The 17,997-nt window shown below is 45.7% G+C and overlaps 2 protein-coding genes, 1 long non-coding RNA gene and 1 pseudogene across 6 annotated transcripts in view; 1 reads left to right on the forward strand and 3 right to left on the reverse strand.

Annotated features, from left to right (window-relative positions):
• The first annotated feature begins 18 nt into the window (after positions 1-18).
• LOC120599279 (uncharacterized) lies at positions 19-6,185 on the forward strand. Its single transcript, XR_005651847.1, has 2 exons — positions 19-155; positions 5,275-6,185. It is a non-coding gene; the product is annotated as an uncharacterized LOC120599279 (long non-coding RNA).
• On the reverse strand, positions 821-3,820 carry NMB (neuromedin B). The gene is made up of 3 exons (XM_039858252.1): positions 3,625-3,820; positions 2,801-2,973; positions 821-1,092 (listed from the first exon to the last, which is right to left on the reverse strand). Exons 1-3 carry the CDS (start codon positions 3,779-3,781, stop codon positions 928-930), a joined length of 495 nt encoding a protein of 164 aa, XP_039714186.1. The 5' UTR covers positions 3,782-3,820; the 3' UTR covers positions 821-927.
• A 5,895-nt stretch (positions 6,186-12,080) lies between the features above and the next one.
• The window catches only part of SEC11A (SEC11 homolog A, signal peptidase complex subunit), a 39,173-nt gene continuing 33,256 nt past the window's right edge, over positions 12,081-17,997 (reverse strand). For 3 of the 4 annotated variants that reach the window (XM_039858248.1, XM_039858250.1, XM_039858247.1), the window contains 2 exons: positions 12,805-12,862; positions 12,081-12,605 (listed from right to left, as the gene is read on the reverse strand). In XM_039858248.1, the coding sequence (XP_039714182.1) occupies positions 12,555-12,605; positions 12,805-12,862 (109 nt within the window). In that variant the 3' untranslated portion in view covers positions 12,081-12,554. The remainder of the gene's footprint in view (positions 12,606-12,804; positions 12,863-17,997) is intronic. The other variant, XM_039858251.1, reaches the window with a different exon arrangement.
• Positions 16,551-16,669, reverse strand: LOC120599432 (uncharacterized; annotated as a pseudogene).

Genomic DNA, 17,997 nt, shown 5'->3' on the forward strand with positions numbered 1-17,997 from the left:
TCACATCAGGGAGCGGGGCCTAACATGCCTGAGCGCCGTCAACCGCAAGCTGTGCCCTCGCCCGGCTAGGTTTGGGGTTCTCCCGGCAAAAATCTCTAGAAAAATGACGGAACATCAAGGATTCCCAGGATGTCAACTCTAGGCGAGGCCTGAAGGTCCAAATACTGTCCGTTTTACGTCCGGGTATTTGTAGATCAGAGGGCCATGGCCAGATGTGCTACAGGACGCCCGGTTAAATTCGAATTTTAGATAAACAACGAATAATTTTTTATCAATTTTCTTATTTTTTCTTATTGTGTCCGTGCAATTTAAGGCATCTTATTCGTTAAAATGATATGTTCCCCTTCAGTACAGGAGGCCGCTGGTGTAAATTTAACTGGGTGGTCTGTATCTTTATTTGCTAATTCTCGCAATCTATCCAAGGTCAGAGATGACAGTAAGAGGACAGCAGAGTCTGGATCCCAGCTGGTCTCTCTCCTTTGATGCGCTGGATGCTCCCCTCAAAGCTTGGCATGAGGATGAAATTAATGGGAAAGCAAAGACCCATCCTCCTGTAGTGTAGGTAGCTCACTTTTATGGGTAAGGAAACACAAGAGACTTGCCTGTGCCAGTAAGAACCCCAAGCCTGGCGCAGGACCTGGCATTCAGCAGGTGTTGAGTACCTGCCTGCTGCATGAGCGAATGAGTAGGAGTCCTGAGTCAGTGCCAGGCTGGTTTCCATGGAGTGTTCTGGGCTTTTTCCAGTCACTGAAAACACCCTGTCGTCCAGCCCCCTTTCCCTCCCATCCCCTCAGACATGCCAGAAGGAGAGGACCAGACGTTCTATGTAAAGAGCTGGGTTTTATTCACAACTTCAGGGAAGCAAGAAATACAGCAGGAACACAATTTGGTCTGCACTGGTGACATTCCCAGTAACCCGACCAGACATCACAGAAATGGAGTAACAGAGATTCGAGCCCAAGATTTACATCCAGATGGGGCCACTACCAGGGTCCCATTCAGCACCTTCCCTGGGTGGGCACAATCTAAGCCATGTTGTCGTGTCTTCCTCATTAATGGCATCACTTCTGCAGCATTTACACCAGCGGCCTCCTGTACTGAAGATGAACATACAGAGGAATTGACCTGGGCAGAAGAGGCAACTGATAGGGGCACCCTACCATTCCTAAGTGCTAGACACCTACAGAAGGAGACAGGGGCGGGCTATGTGCTGAGGCAGGCCACCCCAGCACCTTTTTCCTCAAGATGGGTCTGAGAGGGGCTGGGGCAGTGGTTTTTTCACAACAGCAGCCCCAGCCTCAGAGTGGTCATGATAGTCAACAGAGATCACGGAAGTAAAGTCCACGTACGGCGCCTGGCCCTCTGTCAGTGCCAGTGTTTTCACTTCCTCATCCCTCCAGCTCTGCCCCAGACCTCACTTCTGAAGCCCGTCCCCCAGGGCTAGCTACTGCTTCCTCTTTAGTTGCTTTACACGTTTCAGGCCTTCGAGACCAACAGCCCCAGAGGTGACATCATCTCCCTTCAGACTCAGCCAGCCCAAGCTCCTGGCCCTTATCTCTGAGGTCTTCAGGGGGTGGTGGTTCAGTACATTGGGAGGGTCAGGAAAGTTGACTGCAGCTCGACCTTTTTGAGGACATGCCTCTTTCTTCCTTCAAAATGTACACACTATATGCTAGGCTCAGGGAGTCCATAGAGGTGAGTCAGCAACAGGTGCTGCTAGGGCACTCCCAGACTAATAACCCCCGCTTGCTAAGCACTTTCTATGCGCCTGGCATCATGCTGAGCACGTGACATAAATGGTTTCATTTAATGGGAAATGGGCACTATTAACCCCACTTTACCGATGAGAACAATGAGGCCTAGAGAGGTTAAGTGACATTTCTAAGGTCACACAGCTACTAAGTAGCTAGGTTTTGAGCCTAGCACACTGTCACCTGAACCCACATTCTACCATATCACGCTGCCTTCTGCACACAGCAACAAAGTACACCAGAGAAGGTGATATAGGATGTGGACAGCACCAGGAGCAGGGAATGGAGGACCTGCCCCTCTACCAGGCTAGAGACTGAGCCTGGCTTGGCTCTATTTTTGGGACCCTGAATCCCACAGTTCAGTGGTCTACAAACAATGGTGATTTTAACTCTTTCCCTTGTCCCCTCACGAGAGCACCTCTGGCAACATCTGTAGGCATTTTTAGCTGTCACAACTGGGGAGGTCAGGGGATGCTCTAGTGGATAGAAACTAGGGATGCTGCTAAACCTCCTACAAAGCACAGGACAGCCTTACAATGAAGAATTACTCAGCCCAGAACGTCAAGAGTGCTGAGGTTGGGAAATTCTGCCACAGGTCACTGAGGAAGATGACAGACTGGGAAGAGCACTGGTTAAGGTGAATAAGGTCGGACTCTGTCTCAGCTGCTATGTGACTCTTCCCCTTTCTGGGCCTCAGGGTGCCACCTCTAACCACAAGCATATACTGGGCACAGCGAGGGTGGATAGCTGGGGTGGGGAACAAACCTGTATGGACTGTGAGGGGAAGGTCCAGCTGCAAGAGGCTGGATAATCCTAAACTTTGACTCCAGACTGGGCACTCCTTCCCCTACTTTTTGCTCCATAGTGTTTGCTAGGAAAGTCCACTTTTCCCTTCTTTGGCATCCTCTTCCTCTGTGCTCTGGATCCAGGAGAGCCTGGAATCCCTGGATTTCTGGGGCTCATCACACCCTGGCTGGACAGTCACATCCTAAACCCAGGGGCAGCCCTGGCTGAGCCTCTCCTGGGCCCAAGGTGGGGGCCTGGCTCACCTGGGTGTGAGATGCTGGGCCACTGAGGCTCATGCCTGGAGTTTTCTTCAGCAGGAGGATCCTGAGAAGATTGTGACTCAGCTGCACTTTCTGGTCCCTTAGGGAGATGTGGGGAGCTGTCTTCAACAGGGGTGGACTGGGGGGCTCCAGACTCTTCTTGCCCATGAAGTGACCTAGAAAAGAGGTGCCACGGCACAAGGAGGTCAGAGAGCGCAGATACTATCCCAAGGGGAAAGTTCTCCATCTCTCCCACCTTTCAGTTCTCACGGCAGGAAGATTCGAACCTTCCTCCTCCCCAGCCTCCCCACCAAGGAGCCATAAAGACCCCTGGGTGGTGGCAAAGTCTCTACCTCAGTTTTCCTGAACAGGTGAAGGGCGTGGACAGGATGGCACAGCTAAGAGGAGGGTGGGATGGGCCGGTGCCAGAGCCAGGACCAAACCCCGCCAGCTGTGCTACCAGCTGTGCTACCAGCTGAGAGGAGGGATGGGAAAGGGCAGGTAAGGAAGTGGGGCATGAAGATGGCTCTGGAAGGTGGGGGTTCAAAGAGAAGACGGAGCGGTCAGAAGTCAGTAGAGTCTTGCTTAGGGAAGGGGCACCAGCCGGCAGGCAGATGTAGGATCCAGCCCCAGTTTTCCTTAAAATTGCCTGAGTGATCTTGGCCAAGTCACTGACCTGACGCGTCTCAAGTTCCCCATCTATTCAATTAGCTGAGTTTCACGGTCCCCCCCAACCCGGACGCTAATGTTTGTGGCTGAGGAGCCGCTGGAGAAGAAAACGGGGTTGAGGGAACGGTGAGGGTCGCTTTCCGGCTCCGAAGACTTACCGGTGGCCCAGAGGTTGCCCCGCGGGTGCACTCGGATCTTGCTGGCCCGGCTGCGGGGCTCCGGGAGTTCCCAGCTGAGCGGGGCGGCGCCGGCAACGAGCAGAGCGAAGAGCAGGAGGCCGCCGAGCCGCCGCGCGGCCCCTGCCCGCAGGGCCATGGCTGTGCCCGGGCGTCGGCTCGCTCCCGAGCACTGAGCAGCGACTAGAGTCCACGGCGCCCGCCTTCCCGGCTTTTAAACCCGCGCTGGGGGCGGAGCCTGCCCGAGGCCGCCCCCGCCCTCCGGGACCCGCCCCGCCCCACGAGCCCTTCTGCCCGGGTTCCGGTCAGGGGTTCTGCAACCTGCAGCCCGCACTCCTGCCCCTCCTGGGCACCGCCTCCGCGGGCGTTCTGGCCCGAGCCCACCACCTTCAGGCTGAGGACCTGGCCCTCCCTCCCACTCTCACTGGCTTTCGGCCAACGAGGGGTTACTTCGCTTCCAGCCTCCCTTTGTAAGGGTACAGAGGGAGGAGGATGCCTGTGTCACACTGGTGTTAGTGCCCAGCAAAGTGCCAGGCACCTAAGAAGTTCCCTCCCTCTTGGGGACCCTAACCTGTGTTCTCCGCTCTCTGCCCTCTCACTGCCAGCGCTCACCAGACCTAGAAATCACTGCAGGTGCTGAGGATGGGGAAGAAGAATGATGGATGGTGGGATAAGGTTCACTCCAGCCTCCAGGAATGGGCGCCCTGCTGGGGAGAGCCTGGCCTATCAGCTGGGTGGGAGGCAGACCTCTGAGTCAGGGGAGGGAGCCCTGGACCAGAAGTCCACAAGCTGTGTGACATCCTGAAACTTCACTTTCTTCAGCTGTAAGATGGGAATAACCACACTGCTCTATTTTTAATACTTTCACGTTTTTTAGCACAGTTTTGTGGGGCAGGATGCAGTAGTCCTATAGGACTGTTCTCTCACACACAGCACTGCCTTCACCCAGGGAGCTGTCCAGCCTTGTGATGGAACAAACTTTTGCGTCAGTGGCATCACTACAGGAGTAGGGGAAGCAGCTGTGCTCCAGAATGAAATCTTTTCTTTAGCTGAGGCGTTTACTGAACACCAGTGTTGAGAGCACACTAGGCACTGAAGGAGGGGTGACGGAGTACACAAAGGAGTGAATGATGCAGGAGCCAGCTACAGACTAACCCCTGGACTCTCGACCCTTCCCTGCATGGTGCGGCCGTGACAGAACCTGCTCAATAATGGGACCGCTGTTAGGCCTGCTAGCTCTATGGATCACCGCCCCAACAAGAGAAGCGTGTATGCAAAGCTGCTTGTCTTGCCGAGCTCACAGAGGACACACAGGACGGGGACACTCCATTTCCAGGCCTGGCTTTTTCCCCTATCTCCATGCTTATCATCCCCCACCCTGGCATTTACACCTCTCTGCATTCTTGTCACTGCTTAGCCAGGGTTTACAGATATAGCTCTTACCACCTTCCCATAATAGTCATCCCCTTTGTGACCCCCTCCCTTTCCTCTGCACCAGCCACACACCCATCCTATCTTGTCTGGTCCACTGATGTAGTAATTGGTGGCAACACACAGGAGCAGGCATTGAATGCTGCCTCTCTTAAATGCTTGAAGGAACCTTATTTGGTAGATTTATCTCTCATTTTACAGGTGGAAACAGGCTCAGAGATTGAGTCACTTGCCCAGACGTGACACTGGGATCAGACTTCCGGTCTGTATGGACTACTCTGTCAGGGACCCAAAGTCGTATTGGGCAGACATTGCTCTTCCTAAACCATACCCACTCTGTTTTACCATCCTGAGTTTAAACAAGTTGGTTTAGATTTCTCAAGGGGAGAGTGCAGGCACTGAATTTAGTTTCACCACTCTTCAGCAGGTGCCCCTGGGATTCTGCTCTGACAGGTTCATTTATACTTACGCCAAGCCTCCTCTGACACGGCCTGGGTTCACAGCTCCAACCACATCCTAGAATGACCCCAGTCACCCCTGGGATCATTTTACTGGTCAGCCTAGCACAGGAAAAAAGCGGCTTCTGAGGACCATGGAGAAAGAAGCAGGGCAGCAGCTCCACAGCCAGCTATGAGTCTCAGGAATGAGAAGCATTAAGCACAGCAGAGAGGGTAGCTTGTCCAAGACAGCACTTTGAGCAGGATCTCCCGGGACTACTAGGCTCTAGGTTAGAACAAGGACCTCAACTGCCGACTGCTTGTTCCCCACGTTCACTGCGATGGCAAAAGACGTCCAAAGGCCTCCATTCCACTGGGAAGACGGACAGTGAATCACATGGAGGTGCGTGGAGAAGCTCTTCAGAGCTCACTCTTGACCCTTCCCAGGTTTCTATAACATTCAAGTACATCCACGGAAAATGTAGAGAAGATTCATAGGACAAAAGATTAAGGCAGGAAAGATGCAAGGCTATTCCTGCTATAACACCAACAAAACATTTAAACTGCACCATGGTTTTAAATCCAAGATTGCTTGAAATAAAAGACACGTATATTATTGTTTGCTGTATTTCCATTATATTGGAAACCATTAAAATAACACCTTTCACAACTGAATCTTTGTTTTTCAAAATCACTTGCATGCTCCTTTGATCACCAACACTATGTTGATGCAGTAAGGACTAGGAATTATGCTCATTTTATAGATGAGTTAAAGCAAGTTAGTTGCAGAGAAAACCAGAGTGTGGCCTTCAAACACACAAAAGGTACAGAGGACAACAGAGAGTTGAAAGCAGAAATTTAAATTAGACATAATGAGTCTCATAAGAAGAAATGAGGACAAATGTAGAGGTGCTCAGAATAAAATCGCTCTCCTGGCAAACCCCCGAGCACAGATCCCCACCTGTGCCGGCTGGGAGATGATGAGAAACATCCTGGGACATCTCAGATCTGCTCTTTAGTCTCAGAATGGAGAAGGAGCTATAGAATCAGGAAAACGGAAGACTCTTTAAGAGAGGCGGAAGGGAGAATCAGGGATACCTGATATAATTTCCCAAAGTCAGAAGGAACACAAAGGGATTAGCTAGAAAGTCACATGGGTCATTAATAAGGAAATAATTCAGAAACTGAAATTGTCAAAATACAAAAACTTTTTAAGACAATATTCATAAAAAGAGAAAATATCTACATCTAAGGATAAAGTGACAATTCCAAAGGTGGCTAAGAAAGCTAAGGTAGCTGCTGCTCAGCGAAATGGCACAGATACTCAGGGAAGTCATGAAAACCTAAGAAAGCGAGAAGCCCCGGGCCCAGCCTTCATAATGATTTGGCTGTAACAGTCACATATAGCTGAACTTCAAAGAGGATCAAATGCTTGGCAACCTGCTTGAGGATCTCACTATTTCTGGATTTACCAATCTGACCAAATCTGAAGAAGAACCACCGAGGGCCCCTAAAGAATCCCAAGGGCCTTGGAATGGTAGTGTTTACTCTAAATGAGATTGTCATTGGACTGTACAAAGGTAAAAGGACTGGGTTATGTATGACACCCAGCACGGTGACATGATAAAAGCGACTGACTTCGAGGTCTGGCTCTGCATTCATGGGCCAGAAGATGCAGGGCCAGTCTAACTTCTGGTTTCTCTCTTTTGTAAAATGGAGTTTGTTTTGAGGACTAAATAAGACAAAAAAAAATCTGTTATAAATTCAGAAGCGCTTAGCATGGCAAATGCAATTTCTAAGTACTCGATATTATTAGCTGGATCCTGGGACGTGCAAATCTTGCTTTAAATCTGAAGTCCAGCACAGGGGAAAAGAGGCTCCCTGGACAGCAGCTACAGCCCTGGTGTTGACACAACAGTTAACGAAATGCCTATCACATCGAGAGTTACTTGATAAACTAAAATGCTAGACTATGTACCTACCTGCACCAATTCTAAGAAACAACTTCTATACAGGGTTCTCTCTTTTTCCACTTAAATAAGTTGTCAGGCTGACAGCTTTGATCACACGTCATGCTGCCTGATCTACTTACTTGCCTGACGTAAGTCCTGAGTACAAATCCTTTAAACTAGACTCCTTGAATTATATAGCTGGAACCCAGCTTACCCATCTAAATAAACTGGCCAATTAAAGTAAGGGTTCTAGACAAATGATTCCTAATCGAGAGTGGGTGGCATTCCAGAAACTCCTAAGATTGGTAGAATAAAAATCTATAGTTTGAAAGTCATATTCAAATAACTGAATAGGAGAGAAGAGTAAGTATTGCTTTTGTAACACAAACAAGAAAAAGCAAGATAAAATATTCTTGGCTGGTGAGGATAAGAGGTTGGATAAACAGACTGAGGGGGATTTTATCAGAATGGAGAAGTAGTATGAAATTTTATGTTTCTTAAAAGAGGCCACGTGTTTTTAAGGTTAAGAAACACCGTTTTACAGGAAAGCTAGTTGAAGGCTTCTGGCTGATTAGGTGGGTAGCGGGTCTTCTGTGAGGTAGCTCTCCGCAGAAATTGCCTAACTATACCTACATTAAAGGAACATGCTCTGAAACAGCTCTGTGAAGATCATCAGGCTGATTCACACGGGGATTACTGGATAATGTCACGCAGTGCCACTGCAGTGCCACTGCAGTCAGGTCCCAGAAGAGAAATTTCTTAGTCCTTGGCATCATGACAAGTTTTTTTGTTGTTGTTGTTAATTCTATTATGCCTATTCCATAAAGCACAGAAATGATTATTTCCCTCTTTGCAGTAACCCCTAAGAGCTGAGAACCAATGCTACGGACCACCTCCGGCAAACGAATCTATTCATGTATCTTATCACCTTTTTCTTCCTTTTTCTCCTCCATACTTATTTCAACCCCAAATTCTTCAAGTATTTCATATCAAGTCCGGGCAGCACTGCGCAGGAAGCACTACATACACTTGAAAGCTTTGTGGAAAATTAAAAACACTCCTCTTTTTAGCTCCCTATGCATCTCTTTATCATTGCACTTACGATCCTATGTGGGAAGATCTTTTTTTCATGTTGCCATTGTTAAGAAACTGAGTTCCTGGCAGAGGAGGGACCTGGCCTTACTCATCTTTGTATCCCCAGGGCCTAGTCCCAAATCTGGCACAGGGTAGATGCTCAATAAATGTCCGCTGTATGAGAAAGCTTTTAGCAGGTATAGCAGTGAGCTGGCACTCCAGGCAGAGCGACCGGCATTAGCAAAGACCGGATGTTTGTACAGTGAGACCAATGTCAAGGGTATAAAAATGTAGGGTCTGCTGAGAGCTGAAGCTGGAAAAAATCATGAGGGCCTAGAATGTTCCAAGACACTTAGAACATTCACTATTTTTTGATAATCCTCTCATAGTCTAGTCTCTCACACTTCTTGATTACACAGAACTCTTTCTACGTCCAGACTCACCATAGCTGTGTGTGAAGGGTCCTATTTGTTGTTTTATTTCTAAAAGCTGATCTGATATTCCTTAGAGTGCTAGTAAGGGACAATGGTGACAAACATGCACCTGCCAAGCCGTCCTGACTGAAGGAGCATCTGGCGGAGGGTGGACAAGCCATTCAGCCACTACAATCAGCTGCATCATTTCTGAAGCTCAACAGAGATGCATGTCACAAGAAGGCTGCCCTCAGATACTGAGCTAGCCCCCCTACCATGTTCTGAGGGGTCACAGGGCACACTTCTGCAAATGACCAACAAATGCACTCAAGGATAACGGAGCCTTTATTCCAAGCCTAGGCTCTCTGAGAAGCCAGCGACTCCCTAAGGGACAAACACCAATACTTCTCTCATCGAGAAAGAGAACACAGGAAGAGTCTAAGGACACATACACAAAAGAAGAAATTAGGATTAACATCAAAAATTCTAGAAAGGGAACATGGTTCAATGGAACCATGGAGAAAGTTTTCAAATTTGGCAAGACCAAGATAATGTGCTTAGTAAATAACAGGAAAGTACAAATCCCTTTAATGATTCATTCATATGCTCTGTCCCAGAATAACAGCTCAACAATAATGCCACCCGAACTTACAGCTTCTGGTTCCAACGCAAGGTTATACTGAACATTTAGTACCTGCTGCGAGATGTTACAGGGAAAACGGAGTGCAGCATCTACCCAGGGCTCCTGCGCTGGACGAGTTTAGAATCTGATGGGGGAACTTGAGGCCATATCCAAAAACTTGCACGAATAGCATAATGCTGCACATGCTGAGTGGCAGAAGAACGATGACTTGGTGAAGAAAGGGAGACTCAGACAAGCAGAAACAAGAATATGAGAAGAGTGGAAATACAGTGGTCTGGCACAAGGATGCTTAATGTCAGCTGAATCCGAAGTCTGAACTTTACACGGAGGTAATATGTAGGGTAAACAAAATTTATGGTCCAAAAAGAGACTCTTCTTAGAGTAAAGGGGATACTAAAATTAACAGGGGAAATGATCTAAAATAGGCACAGACTTTCACATAGCAGGGAAACTGAGACATATAATCACCTAAGCAACAGGAAATCACTGAACATGCTTCTGGATTCAGGTGATGGCAATGAGAATGGAATGATGGGGTAAATGCAGGACTTATAAGTGACTAAATATGGTGGGAAAATGAAAAATCTAGGTGACTGTTCCTTCAAAGAAAAGGCGAAATTTGGAGGGGAAGTTTGCAGGAAGTGCTATGAGCTTAAGTTTACAGATGGGCCAGTCGAGTGGAAGTGTCCAGTGGGAATGGAGACATGGGACCAGAACTGAGGATAGGCATCAGAAAATAACGTGTAGAGACCTAACAGTTTGAGTAATGAGTGTGGATGATAGCCAAGAGACAATGCCATTATCGAATTCCCATCTGAAGTTTTACCAATTCTTATTCTCTTCGATTCCCTTCACTCACAATGGTTAAGTCCTCCCAGATCTCAGAGAGCTTACGATTCCATTGAAACACTAAACTAAACATCTCTGGCATTTCTTACATTTTCAAAGAGCTTTTTAAAATACATTATATTTACAAATACTACCTCTCAGTTTTAAGTCTTATGTTTTAGCTCTAAGCTAGACAATATGAAAACTGGGAAAATAATACCTGTCTCCACAAATAATCTTTTTAGTTTGGGTTAATAGAGCAATTCAAGTATTTTTGCACGATTTCATTACTTTTCAGAGAAGTTTAGCTGTTGCTTCTAACTAGAGCATCCAGCAAAAGAGGGAAAATAGTAATTTCAGAAAACTGGGTGTGAAAATATGCAAGTGAGGAAAACATTAATGATTTCCTCCCAATAAGTGTATGTGGAGGAGAATCTGAACAGCGGAGGATACAAGGATGAGGACGTTCACACTCAGGTGAGCTGGGATGGCAAAGAGCCCGGGGATCCCAACCTTGGCTGACTTCTCCCCAGGGGAGTCTCGGGAAGGCTGGTGGGAAAGCAGAGCCAGGACCCTGATTCAGCAGAGCAGCTAATCCCATTCTCCGCAGGTGATTAAGGAGGAGAAATGGAGTAAGTAGCAATTTTCTGCCATTCCACATGGGGTCGGGGGCTATTTCAGCAATCCTCTTGGCTCATGAGGAACGGAAGCACTGTATCAGCCTCACAGACAGGTTCAAGGAAGTGCTTGTTAGCAGTGATTTGCCAAGTTTCATTCTCTGTTGGGATCATTAAGAGCTCGAGTCCAACGCTTGAGGGCTAAAGCCTTGTTAATGGATTTAGGATGGCAGTGCTCTCCACAGGGGAGGCCTTCAGAAGATTAACTGTCCCTAATGTCATTCCATTATCATTACAGTATGAGCTGATTTCCACTTCGGTTGAACAAACAGCAATTGTGCATTTAGCCCAACACATTAAGCTTGCTTGCTTTGAGATTTCACATTAATACTCGAAGAGAACAGAAAGAATTAAGAGTATTTTGTGCTTAAAACACATTGGCTTACCCTACACTCTCCCTATTTCCCTAACTGCCTCAACAGTAAAATAAGAAAAACACACTGGGCTTTGCATTCACTACTTGAAACCTCACCTTCTGCAGTGTGCGCGAGCAAAGCCAGACGCTGAAGGGGACAGGTCCAGGCAAACGAGAGTTTAAAGAAAACGAGTAGCCTGAGTAGCCTGCTTGCCCTCCGGCGCCCTCCTCGTGCCTCCTGCAGATGCTGAAACACTGCCTTCGTGTCCACAGGGCTGAGAATGTCTCAAGTGTAGAAAAGGTTATGAGTCTGTACAGCAAAGCGAGATTGTCTGAAAGTCTCAGCAACACGGGCTGTAGTTATACACATCTGAGTCACATCTTAGTGAAGAATCAATTTTATGACTAAGACATTTTCTATGAACATCAATGGCTACTTCTGCTTCACAGAAACAAAAGCACAACAAACAAACAAACAAACAAACAAACCAGAAACGGTTGGTAGTATTGGGGCAACCTTCTAGCTGAAGGACCATTCACATCAGAGCCTTCATCTCCCCTGGGGTGCTCCAGCACGGGAAAGCAAAGGCAGCAGCTTTCCCAACAAACACAAGTCAGGGATAAGGGGTTCGATATGCAAAGTCTTTTATTTAAAATTTTGAAAAGTTAAGACTTCCAACCACCTCAGTATATGCCATTCCCATTAGAACGGGGAATGACAGCTTCGAACTCGTGCAGAGCTGCATGTTCACTCGCGGAACTCTGTAGGCACTTTAGAAGTGAAGCTTGGCTTCAAAATACAAACACTGGGGGCTTTGGCTCAACCTTTTAATATAAAAAATTCACCGATGTACAAAAATGTGAAAGTGTGACAATGACAACATATGAAATCCTGTGACTGAAAGTCCCCTCCAGTGCACGCGGTGGTGCACACGCACCCGCCCACACAGACTCTGGCGTGGAAACACAAACTAAAGCGAACCAGTGCTACCAAGAAGTGCCACCATGTGTGCTCGCCACTCCGCCAATCACAGACCAATATCTACTCCAAACATCAGTAACACAAAGCACGGCATCTTCCGGGAACAGCGAGGCAGACTTCTTACTCACGATGGACCAGCACAAACAAACCCAGCAAAAAGAGTACCGCGTACTAGAAGAGAAACACAGAGCCACAGTCAGAGAAGCCTTCGAAGTGCCCTCGTCCTGAGTTAATAAACTGGCCTTTGTGACCATGACACATTACTCACCTCCCAACTAGTTTTCCATCTTTTAACTGAAATCTATATAATAGTTTCTAAAATTTAGCAAAAGATCATGTTTTTAATGAAACATGCTGTACAAGATCTTACCTTAAATTTAGGATAGTCATTCATGAGGATCGTCACAATCCCAATATAAGGAACAAATCTAAACAAACAAACAAAAAACTGATCGTCACCAAACTTCCCAAGTAGCCGTTATCTTTTGCTGAACGTTCTCAGTATCTTCCACAGAAAACTAATTTTCATAAAGCCTATTGTGTACACACGGTCCTATTAGGTCCTTTCAATAGCCCAGTGACAGGGAAGTTAGGGACATCGCCATTTTATAGATGAGGAAACATGCTCGTGCCCACCGCATGTTGCTTCTGTGCAGCAGAACCAGTACCAGATCCAGGCTCTCAGACCTCTGCTTGGCGACTCTAACGCTACATGCTGCTTCAGGGCTGGGGCTGGGCTGTCGTCATGACCTGCAGGGAGCGGTCCATCCAGTTGGGGAGACAAGCCAAACACGGCCAGAACATTACAAGGTACTCTATGCTAAGTGTCCAGAAAGTGAATGTAAGATTTCCTCTTGTTTTTTTAACCACCTGCAACCTGGCCTTGGCTCTGTTAACCCTGAAACTCTGTACAACAGTTTAAATCACCACATGTAGCAGCCCAGTCTCAGCTCTGGTCTTTGTTTACTCTGCAGCATTTGACTCTGATGACCACAAACTTGCCCTTGAAACCCCTTTTGCCTTGGTTCCTGTAATATACCACAAATCTATTTTAACCCCTACCTCTTTGGCTGCTACACTTTTGTGTTTTTCACTAGCTCTTTCTTTCCTCTTGCTCCTAACATTTGTCCCCTCAAACTAGGTAAAACCATCTGTTCAATAGTCTCATAGTGCCTGATGTTTCCTTTGAAGTCTTCGTCACGATTTTAATTACATAATTAGCTGTATAACTAGCTGTATAGCATCTATCTCCCTTAAGCTCTGTAGGGCCAAAAACGATGCCAATCTTGTTCCTCACTGTATCCTCAAGGCCAAACATATAACACCTCACACACAGAAGGCATCCAGTAAATACTGCCTGACTGAATGTTTGAATGTCCAGGCCTGTTCTTCTTTCCCTTGGGGATCCCATTTTCTCCCAGGATGTCAATTCTCCCTTGAATGCAAAGGACTCCTCAACCTCATAAGAATGCAGGGGAGAAAGAGAAAGTTAGCAGGGTGCCATCCAAGTGCGAGGAAACGGCACTGGATGCCAGGTGACTGGGTGATACTGTCCTAGAGCCTGTCCAAGAGGAGACAGGTTAGGCTGAAGTGGAGACTGACCTTTGCATACTTTAAATAGCCCAGATACTTTTATTCAGAATGTCCAACACCTCTGCACCACACCAAAGGTACAAAAACAGAAATTACCTCCCACATAACACTGCCACCATCGAAGCCTTAGGTAAACTTAAAAAACAGAAGTTTTGTCTTTGGTACATTTCACTTCCTTTTAAGAACTCTTCTTACTTCCTGTCTCCTGTCCTCACCCTGTCCTGCCCCTCTCCCTTCTGGCAGCATTACTCAGACCCATCTCTCTCTCTCCCCACCCCATAACTCCCATTCCATAAACTAGTATTTCTTAAAACCTAGACTTTGTCAGAATCACTTGGATAGCTTGTTAAAAATGCAGCTGGCTGTATCTTCCTCAGATTTACTGAGTCGAAGCATCTCTGGAAGGGGGTGCCCAAATGATGTTTCTGCACACTGAAGTACAGGAAGCACAGTTCTAGCAAGAGAGATGAATGGAACAGGCACGGGGCGGCAAACTTTAACCCCTCTCACGACCCACTCTTTAGCTTCAACCCCTCGGACCTGGAAGAGCTGAAAATAACAATCACTGCAAGATGGCACAGCCAACCTCTAGGAAGGCGGGTGGAGACTCTCTGTATTTTTGATACACATATTTTTCTTTTTACTGTGATAACTCTGTTATCTCTTTTGTCCCATTTATAACACCTTCATAAAAGCAACAGGTTAGGTAAATCATCCTCTAATTCCACGTGATGATCAATCGGCAGTCATCTCACGGGTAGAGACTTCTGCTGTTACCTCCATGCAATGGTATCGATACTCAAAGAACCACAACGTTCAGCTCCCAATGGTCACATAGTCTGTGAGTTTTCCATGGAAAGATTTTTTTTTCCTCCCTAAGGTTGGTTCTTCCTTGCCACCATGAGTGAAATGGAAGCACCTTTATCTTTAGGAGTAATACAAACAAAACATAAGGCTGCCAGAATACGATAGGCAGTCTGAAGTCAAACAAGACTTAATTATCTGTATCACTGTTTTCCCTCCAAGGACAGAGACGGCAAAGAATGCATAATGCTGCTGTCATCAGTTATCTTAATGCAAATCAATTGCACTTTTCTCCTACCCTGCTCAGATAAAGTCTGCTAAAGCAAGGTTGATGATAAACAGAAAAAATAAGGTTTAAAATAAGTAAAACAAATGCCACCAACAAATCCAACTCCAACACTAGCCTGTGCCAAGTTAGCATCTAGAAGGCAGAGTGTGGATATATACATGCCCTGGGTGTTCTGGGAGCAAAGTGCTGCTGACAAAGTAGCCTCAGAAGGGAGCACTATCTAATGGAAGAAAATACTTTTGTCAGATGTTAAAAGGGGTTTATATCTACGGAGTTTGGACACCAGTAGTTGACTTAAAAAGGATCATTGTTTCTATCCCAAAAAAATCTGTTTCAAGTAAAAAGTACCTTTTAAAAGCCTCATCCATAAAACTGATTTCGGTCAGAAGAACTCAATAACTCTGCTATTTCCTTCTATATTTCTTCTTCTTCCCATTGTCAGTATTCCTATCCCAACCTACCAGCTGTCATTCTTTTCTCCCATTGCTCTCTACTCTTCCTTGACTACGAGGTTCCCTTGTGTTTTTCGACTCCCCAAATTTAGAAAGAATCACCCTGACTAAAGACTTAGTTGGTTCAGAATTAGTTTCATTTTCTAAAATCATTTTTATTATATATCACAACATGAACAAACCTTGAAAGCGTTACGCTGCTTGAAAGAAGCCAGACATAAAAGACCATGTATTGTAAGATTTTGTCTATATATTATGTCCAGAACAGGCAATCACAGAGACAGAAAGTAGATGAGTGGTTGCCAGGGGTTACAAGGAAAAGGGGATGGGGAGTGACTGCAAATGAGTACAGAATTTTCTTTTTGGGGTGTGGAAATGTTCTGGAATGAGGCAGTGGTGATGGTTACACAACTTGCAAATATAATAAAGCCCAAATAATTGAACTTTAAAATGGTGAATTTTACATTCCAATATATGTGAATTACATTTTAACAAAAAAAATTTTAACTTATTTTATTTAGGGTCTTAGGCTTCAGTGTAAAATTTTTAGTGTGCAGCTGTTTGAAAATAATTTTTTTTTTTTTTTTTTTTTTTTTTTAATGTAAAGACATTTGTACCACAGTCACCAGAATGATCTGCGGAAAAGCTCTATTCTCAAGGTCTGGGTGCAGTCTGACTTTGAAATATCAATTTAGGGTTTTATAAACACAATTTCCACAAAAGGAAGTGATAGGCCCCATTATGTGTCAGGTAAGTGGTGGTATAATCGACGGAAAGTGAATTTGTAAAGTTAAGATCCTGTGCTCTGGCTGTTCATGCCCAGATGTTTATACTTTATGGAAAGTTACTTAATTCGGAGAATACCAGGCTATTGCATCTTTAAATTAAAAGCCACAAGAAGGTCTATATCTTCAATGTTGGATTTTAGAAATTACATTGTATATCATTTGGGATATTTCAAAAATTCTTTTTTTTTTACGCCTACAGCACCTGGTCTTCCTAGGTGGCCTCCCATCCAAGTACTAACCAGACCCAAACCTGCTTAGCTTCCGAGTTCAGACGAGATTGGGCACGTTCAGGGTGCCATGGCCATAGACAAAAATTCTTTAGAAAAATTCTTTAGGTTACTTGAGTGAAAGCCTGGCTCCTCTACCCTTTCGTAGGACAATACATCTTTTACCCAAACAGGGCCCCAGTGAACAGGCAGAGCTGCACTGAACACCTAAGAATCAAGGTCCAGATAAAGGGACACTCTGATATACTGGCAGAGGTATAAATAAAACAGTATGGCAAAATTTGTCAAAAGCTTTAAAATATGCACATGTTTCACTTAGTAATTACGCTTCTAAGAATTTACTGTGAAGAAGAGATGATTGGACAGAAGCACTGACATATATGTAACGAGATGCTCTTCATCGTTCGCCATTTTATAAAATGGAAACAATCAGAGCACCCAACGAGAGGAAACTGTCTAAATAAAAATATGATCTTTCCACATAGTGGAACAGCACACGGCTTTAAAAGTGACGATATGGAGATAAAGCTTTTGGTTTGTAAAGATACTAATAACTTTGGAGGATGAAAAAGGTTATAAACAGTGTGTCCATTCTTTCCCAGTACACAAAATGTGTTCACATATGTACAGACACACATACGTTAGCATCTGCGTCATTATACATATACATTATACTAAAAAAACATACATCAACAATTTAAATATTTATGGAGAAGGAGTGGAAGGAGAGGAGAGGTGACTTGGATTTTCAATGATTATTTCCTTATGTTTCTACATGAATCTGTACATTTGCAATTAAAGGAAAAACAAAAAGACTCAAAAAGGCTGATGAGTCTGAATAACCATGACAGCAACATCTTGAGAACTGAGAGAGATGGGGACAATGACTGCTCAGAAGCACTTAACGATCTCAATTAGGTTGTAAAGGTATGTTTGGCTCTATCACAGGAAATGAAGTTCTCTTGAACTGTAGGCATGCACAAAAGAAAACCCAGCTATGCAGAAGACAAAACACATGGGTGCTCGTTCTGATCCAATCTTTCTGGCCCAAACTGAGTCCCTCTCATGCTGTAATGGAGCCCTCTTTCACGTAAGAACGCGCACCTACTTCTCTATGGGAACCGTGCTCCTCAGTGTAGTGGCCTGTTCGCTAATAAAATCACTCTGAACCCACACTGCAGGTTCTAAGTCAGGAAGAAGGAGCAGACGTTCTGGCAGTGCTGAGTGCCGTGAGGCATCTAAACAGTGAGAGCCGGCAGCCGCCGTCGCAGAAGCGTTATGCCGGCGGTTCCGGTGTGACGTTAAGAAGGTGGGCTCCGAGTCAGCCGGTAACTTATCATCAGTGTGATCTTAGATAAGCAACCTAACTCGTCTGTGTTTCCTCATCTGTAGAATGGAAATATTAGGGTT

The sequence above is a fragment of the Pteropus medius genome, unplaced genomic scaffold (genome assembly GCF_902729225.1).
Source record: "Pteropus medius unplaced genomic scaffold, Ma_sr-lr_union100, whole genome shotgun sequence".
Lineage (NCBI taxonomy): Eukaryota > Metazoa > Chordata > Mammalia > Chiroptera > Pteropodidae > Pteropus > Pteropus medius.